Here is a 7,758-nt window from a genome sequence, read left to right on the forward strand (position 1 = left end):
AGAGAGTTTTAAGGAATTGGGGATTGACTCTGATTGTGGGTTTGTGGGGCTTCTGTAGGACAGGTCAGTAGGCTAGAAACTCAGGGCAGGGTTTGATGCTGCAGTCATGAGGCAGAATTTCTTCTTCACCAAGAAATCTCAGTTTTTGCTCTTACAGTCTTTCAACTGATGGCATGAGATCCATCCACATTATAGACAGTAATCTCATTTACTTGAGGTCAACTGATTACAGACATTAACTATATCTACAAAATACCTTCAGAGCACCTAGATTAGTGTTTGTTTAAATAACTGGGTACTATTCTGGTTGACACATAAAACCAGTCATCACACTCAGCATAGCTCATTTTTCTAAAGCTATGCAAGTTAAAAGTGTTTTCTTATAATTTGAATATGGCACTGTCATCATAAACATTTAATACGTTAAATGTACTTACATTTAGAAAAGTACATAACTTTCTTCTAATGGTGCCAAACCATTATGAAAGAGTCCAGAGTACTACATCAGGTAATGGACTTTGTCATTTTGACAACTAGGATCGAGTTTTAATTATTTACTACCCCACTTTATATTATACTGTGCTAGGAAGTGTACTGTAATACATTTATAAAATTAATGAAACCTTGCTAGTTGAAAACATCATAATATTGTATATATGTTAATAATTTTCTCAGAGGCAAAGGATAATCTGATGAGATAAAACAGATCAAATGGTTTCAGGCTAAGATTTTTAGAGGATAGAATTAATAAAATTATTGATATTGTAGTTTGCAATATAAAAAAGTGAAAAATAAATATAAAAACTTCTTAATGAATTTTGGCTGCAGTATACCACAGATTAAAACTGCTATTTTTTTCTCTCTGGAAGGATTACTCAAACTCCTAATTACAACAATTGCCTACAATAGTAATATCTCAGTTAAACAGGATCGCTGAGAAAATTATTTCAACACTGTATTATGATTACATTTATTAAAAAGTATGATTTCCCCTATGTATAATACTTTCAAAAAACTATTTTCTAAGTATGTTACATGAACTAAACATGTTTACCAAAAGTATAAAGACTAAAATTACATTCAAAATTAATTTTTAAAAAGACCAAAAACAACAAGAAATTACTAAAAACACCTGTGGTCTGAGCGAAAGTCTGCAATTTTAAAATGCAAAAATGCATCATCCTCAAATCCACGTTTCTATATTATAATTATTATGATAGGTCATAATATCCTAGATATATGATCTGGAAAATACTGTTAAGCAGTTCAACCAATACATAATAAACAGTATAGAAACATACAAATATGCAGAAAACTTTTTGGAAGACTGCTGTCTATCTAAAAGTTGGTACCATGAAGGGTAGAATGACGAAAATGTTTCTGTCTCCCCATATGTAAAATTTGGTTCTCGGACTAAACAAGAAGTGGAAAATTCAAGTGCCTTCATTGGTCAGGAAGGTATTATAAATAAGTGAAAACTTATATAACAGTAAAAAATAGTATAGACAGTAGCAAACTGTGAAGTGTATTCCCCTTTGAATGGCACTGAAGCCCAAATACTTTAAAACACAGTGCAGACTGAACAAACTACTTCTGCAACCTGAATTTGGTCCTGAATACAAATACAACTATATGAAACCTTTGGATTAGTGTTCTCCAACGCTCTTGTTTATCTATATTTTCAGCAAAAACGTAATCGCAGTCATCAATAAACTAGAAAATATTGGTGCATAATTGAAAAGGAAAGACAAGATAGTATGTCACTATTTGACTTTCAACTATCAAAAATAACTTAAATAATATTCGATAAACTTAAAAAGATATGTTAGAATCACGGATGTTACTTGACAATATTTGCCTTAAAATACTGCTTACATTTTTGAGTAGGTCATAATATCAGTATTTCAATCTTATTTTCCTTACTCCAATAATGTGTTCTGAAAACACACATGTTGTAGTTTTGCTAGAATAAAAAACAAGTATAGCAAAGAATATATGTCACATTAAGTTCAGGAAAGTGAGACACAAGATGGTCTTTAATACTGAATGTATAATAATGTAAAAGAAACCTGGAAAAATATATAACTAATTACATGACCAAATTTTTAAAGTGGGGAAATTTAGCCATATATTATTCACCCTAACCCATCCTCACCCCTGACCTGTCTTGAGGATATTAATCTAACAATGAGAACATTTCAGCAGCACTAATTCAACAACTTGTTTCTTTAGTCTTATGCACAACCTTAAATGTGCCACATAAATGGGTTTTAGTGAGTGGAGAAACCTTTTAAATTATATACTGTAGGAGATAAAGAAATGTGTAAGGGAATGACATGAAAAATACTGTTACATTAGATAATGAAAATTAGAACAAAAGTCCATATAGTATATTTCAAAGACCTACCTAATTTTAGTGAGCTCCTGTATACACAAAGGAAAAAACCCAGAATTTTTTCATACTTTCAAAATGAATACATATGAAAATATCTTGAGTGACAAGAAACCTGCAAACTTGTCAAAATATGTGAATATTTTTTCAACATATTCAAAATGAATGGCGCATCCATGAATACATCTTAACATAATATTCAGTGCATAATACTTAGCACAAAGCCTGTGGTGCCTAGAATAGTGCTTTGCAATTAAAGCATCTCAATAAATCTGAACGAACTAAATAACAAATATGTTGATAACTGATTAATAAATCAATACATCTTTTCTTGCCAAACCTGGTACTTAATATTTTGGAAATGGAGGACAGCCTTCAGGAACAGGGCTTAGGCAAGACAAAAATCATTGATGTTCGCATATTGGAGGACAAGAAATAAAATAAATTTGAATTCAAATTATTCTGTGAGTCTGGCCCTATTTCTCCACACCTAAAGCCAAGTGGAAAAGTAGAGTGTCTTCAAACAATAGATGACACCAATACCATCTCTTTATCAGTATCCATATTATCATACCAATTTCTATGGATTCCCTAATTTAGTATATAAATTATAAAGGAAACATGTCTAGAGTCAGGAAATCTGCATTATAATATTGACTCACTGCCTGACTTCAAATCAGCACTCCTTCTTTTTGAATTTCATAGTCTTTAAACAGACATAATACTCTTGTGAAATATAAAAATGCTGACCAACTAACAGAAGTAATAAACAAATTAGTAATGATTTCCAAAGTTCCACAAACTCCAAATTCCATATTAAAAGTGATTAAATATATATTTAAATTCTGCATTAAAGTATATATATTTTAATATTTTGTATTAAAACTTTAAAAATATATAATTAGGACAAAAAAACTTTTGTGGATCAACTGCAAAACATAAATATAACAAAATGTCTTTATCTAATAAACAGATGCATACACAATGGTGGTTTGGGATAATCAAAAGAAAAACAATAAGAATACATGGATTGTAAACTTTATTCATTGCCATTAAACCACGTAACTTATTCAGACATATTCTGGAGCACTAATAAAATATTAGCTTATTTCTTATTCCATGGAATTAAAGCTATATCACACATATGATGCTATTTATAACAGAAATCATCACAAGTAGAGTGAACTTTCTCTTTGATGGTAAGATCTTGCAAAATGGAGATTTGCGTATATTCAGTTAAAATTGTGAAAAGGAATATATTTAAAAGCCCAAGAATAGGATCAAGATTATCAATAGGCTTAATCTTTAAGTATGCTTAAAATTTTATTGTGTGAGTGACATAATATGATCTATGGAAAGGTCTGTACATTTTGATAATATCCTCAGTATGAGTAGCAGGATTACATTCTGGATTTAGGACTAAAGCAATTAACCAAGGTCAGTAAACAATGAGTTTTATTCTGTAAGTAAATTTATTCTATAGGTAACTTCTAATTCTTGAAAGAACACTGTATTAACAGTTATAGCCTATCTTAAATCAGTTCAAAAATTTTAAAGCCTAGAAAATAATGTTTTAAAAATATGAATTTAAAAAATGTTCAGAATATCCATTAGTTATCTAGTGGTTGAAAACTAATTGGAATTTCTTTGGAAAAATCCCTCAATGGATTTTATGTTTTAAGTTGTGCTTTCCCGAAATAAGAAAAAAAAAACAAAAAAACCACTCATTAAAATTTTTTTAACTTAATACACATTTCAAAATGCAAAAATGTGATGATGTCTTCAAAGGCAAAGTTCACAATATGTCAAAATCAAATAGACAAGAAAGTAAAAAAGATCTCATAATTACTACTCTATAAAAATGGGATTAAAAACATGACAACCATAAATCCTTACTTGAAAATATTCAAATTGTGGAATATATATATTTTTAAGATAATATTTGTGTTTCTTATTAAGGTTGCTATTTCTGAGAAGTTTCAGGTTCAGTTTTCTGTTTTTAGCTTATAGTAAGTTTTAGCTTATAATAAATCTTCACAGCATCCTACTTGCTGTAAAAAATACATTTTTAGATAAGTAAAGAAAATTATTTAATTAAAAAATTCATTTATGAATATATTTAGAATCTCTTCTGTTATAGACAGGTATAAATCTCATTCTTTTCAATAACAAAATCATCAAAAGACATAGAAAAGCCACACATGACATATATTACTTTTTAAAGTAATAGTTTCAAATATAGTGGAACCATATATGAAAAATCTACATCATTTCAGTCGGTGTAAATCTCTTGCACAGGAAACACTAACTTGGGCAGTTTGTAAACACAATCTTGAAGGATTAGCTATGAAGTCCCTATAAGTCCTTTTACCATAAATAAAATAGGATAGGAACTATTTCTAAGCCTTTTTATCCCAGTTTGTTGCTTCTGACATTTGCATATATTTAGATTTATTCATCTCATTTAGGTAGCTGCTCTTTAACACCTATTTTAATTTGAAGATTAAACTGGCAGACCTACAGTTTAACCTACCTTTTGTCAATATGAGTGATAAAGAACTAATCAACTTCAAACCGACAACAAACATTAGCTTAAGCAAGTTCAATCATTTATGGAAGCCCAAGGTTGATTTAAGAATCAAGATTACCAGAATTTTAACAAGTTGAGGTTTGGCAAATAAATGTTTTTTTCTATGAACTTTATTCTGTGGCTTTATTACCTACACCATTATTATAACTATGGAGATGAGATCTTATTCAGTCAATAAGTTTGCCTTTTCTCATAAGTGAAACTTGATTTAAAAAACAAACCAGTGCACACTTTTTTCAAAATGAAGCGCTTCCCCTCCCCCAAATTACCTTCACATATAGTTGACTTCTCTAAGTCTAGCCAGAACACTTTCCATAATTACCTTAGCCTGTGCCTATTGCTCTGTATAGTACTCCACTAAGGAAGACCACAGAAGAGTATTTTCTTTGATCAACAACAACAGTAAACAATCTTATCCAGGACAATAATAAAAGCGATAAATTAACCCTACTTCTTTGAATCTTAAATGAGCTGAGAGGAAGATGTCCAAGAGATTCAAGGGAAAAAAGAAAATAATCAAATGAATCACATCAATGTCAGAATTCACTTAAAACGTCAGAAGAGAACTTTTCATTCTTGGAAGACAGATACACAGCACATTTAGAAAAAAATTTATGTAGAATCATATTTTAAGATATATAAAGAAAATAGATGAAGAATACTGTATTTACTTTTGGACTAATTGACTCTGTCCTTAAACTTCAACTCTACCTATTCAGAGCTCAGTAATCACTTTGTTAAAAGGGGGGCACGGGGTGCTGCTTGCTAATAGACCCAGACTTTCGTGATGCATACATTTGCATATTACCACCTTACTCGGCTCTACTCTGTTTGCAGTACTTAGCCTAATGAGCCTTCTCTCTACTTCCCTTTTTCGTTATTGGGTGTGTAGTTCTCAGGAGATACCAAGACTTGGGAGTCAGTTCTGCAGGGAGGTTTTGTAGCTAAAAGGGGATATGAAAGAAAAAGTAAGGGCCATCACCCTGTACTATCTCAATGCTCAGCACATCTCTCACCAGTCAGGAGTCCTTTTCCTACTAGAATGCTGAAAGAGAAGCTCGGTGGTCCAGTGAGAACCTCCCAGGACTGCACGGGCTCTGTTTGTCTAACACGTTTTTCCTTGTGGCTCTGACTGTGTCAGAGTGCTCACCCGTCACACTTATCTCCAACATCTTTTGAGTGAATAACTTAAAGCTGACGGCATGGGGTTCTGGAGTCACTCAGTTAAGCTTTGTACTGACAACTTCTCACTAGAGAAGTTTGCTGCCAGTCCTTCCTGAGACAGCCGGAACACAAACTCCTTCTGAGACCATCACTCAGTCCCGCCACTTGCCCCGCACCACCAGTCACATGGCCCCCCGCCTCCACGAGAGGCACCCACATCCTCATTACCTTCAGCTTCCTAAAGCGACAGAGGCTATAGGGTCACTTGGGGTTGGGGTTATTTTCTTTTCTTTCTTAAGAAAAGATCCTGTTGACATAATTTGTTTCGAATAAAGAGAAACCGTGGTAATCTCCACCAGGACGGAGTGAGTTGGAGGGTCCCGAGCGTTGGGAAAGTGTCAACCAAAGCCATGGATCTCAGCTTCCCTGAGATTCCTACCGTTTTCTACACCAAATTGTCACCCCACGCTCACAAGACAAATAAATGAATATATTATAAACCAAATTGAATTGTGACACCCCCAAACCCTCACAATAACCTCAATCCTCCAAATGTCCTCTTAAACAGGAGACAGAGAGACAGAGAGAGAGAGGAAAACAGAAGCGATTACCAGAGTTTTGTTCCCGTTCTTGCTGAGAGGGCCCCGGAAAACTCCCTTTATGTTGCGAAAGTGTCCGTTGCTGAGATGCGTGGAGCTGATGACAATGTAGTAACACTCCATGGAGCAGCCGCCGCCTCCTCCACCGCAGCCGCCGCTTCCAGGCACCCCGCGCCAGCAGCCGCAGCGCGCCGGGGCCCGGGGAGGTTGGGCTAGGGACCCGCCGCCAGGGCGAACCGCCGCCTCTCTCGCACGCCCGCCGGAGACAGGATCACTACGCGCCTCTGCCGTGCGCGCCGAGGTTCCTCCGCCTCCGCATGCTCGCCGCGCTGTCCGTCTCAGCTGTGTTTCTCTCCTAATGCGCCTTAGGGCGATTCGCCCCGCGGGAGGATCCCGGGCTGGGAGGGGCCGGCCAGGCAGCCAGGAGCGGAGCGCGAGTCAATGCCGGCTGCGCGGCCGAGCGGAGCCGGGCAGCGGGAGCCGCCCGAGCGGCAGCGGCGGTGGCGGCGGCGGCGGCGGCAGCAGCATCCCCCGCTCTCGGTGCCAGCACTCGGAGTTGCTGCTGCTGGCAGGCATGAGTGTTATTATATTGAGCGGCGTTGCCGGTCCATTGCACTGAGCCAATGGCAGGGAGCCACTGGGCTGATACTGAGAGCTGTCAGAGGAGTACATCTGTCACCCGCGGCCTCCCTCCGCCCTCCCCCGCCGCCGCCGGGACCCACGGCAGCGCCGGTCTGGGCGCGAGTGGGAGCGCGCGGCGAGCGGGACGCCCCCCAGCGCAGCGCCGCGGCGGCGGAGGGCCAGGGACTCGAAGGCCACCGCGGGCGGGCGGCAGAGCGGCCCGAGACCGAGAAGTGGGAGACTCCTGTAAGGTGGGGGCGGAGGGGAAAATGTAGAGACACGGAGATTTCTTGCCTAGCAGTCAGGGAAGGAGGAGGGGACGATGGGGGGGGGGGGCGGTAAATAAATTAATAATTCAGCACGAAAAGCCAACCGCTTGCAACTGCCGCGTA

The 7,758-nt window shown here is 37.2% G+C and overlaps 1 protein-coding gene across 1 annotated transcript in view; it reads right to left on the reverse strand.

The window, feature by feature from the left end:
• Positions 1-7,514, reverse strand: part of ZNF804A (zinc finger protein 804A) — a 318,967-nt gene extending 311,453 nt beyond the window's left edge. Inside the window, exon 1 of the mRNA XM_067741271.1 lies at positions 6,758-7,514. Coding sequence (XP_067597372.1) covers positions 6,758-6,868 — 111 coding nt within the window. The 5' untranslated portion in view covers positions 6,869-7,514. The remainder of the gene's footprint in view (positions 1-6,757) is intronic.
• Positions 7,515-7,758: the final 244 nt, after the last annotated feature.

This window comes from Pseudorca crassidens, chromosome 6, assembly GCF_039906515.1.
Source record: "Pseudorca crassidens isolate mPseCra1 chromosome 6, mPseCra1.hap1, whole genome shotgun sequence".
In the NCBI taxonomy this organism is placed as follows: Eukaryota; Metazoa; Chordata; class Mammalia; order Artiodactyla; family Delphinidae; genus Pseudorca; species Pseudorca crassidens.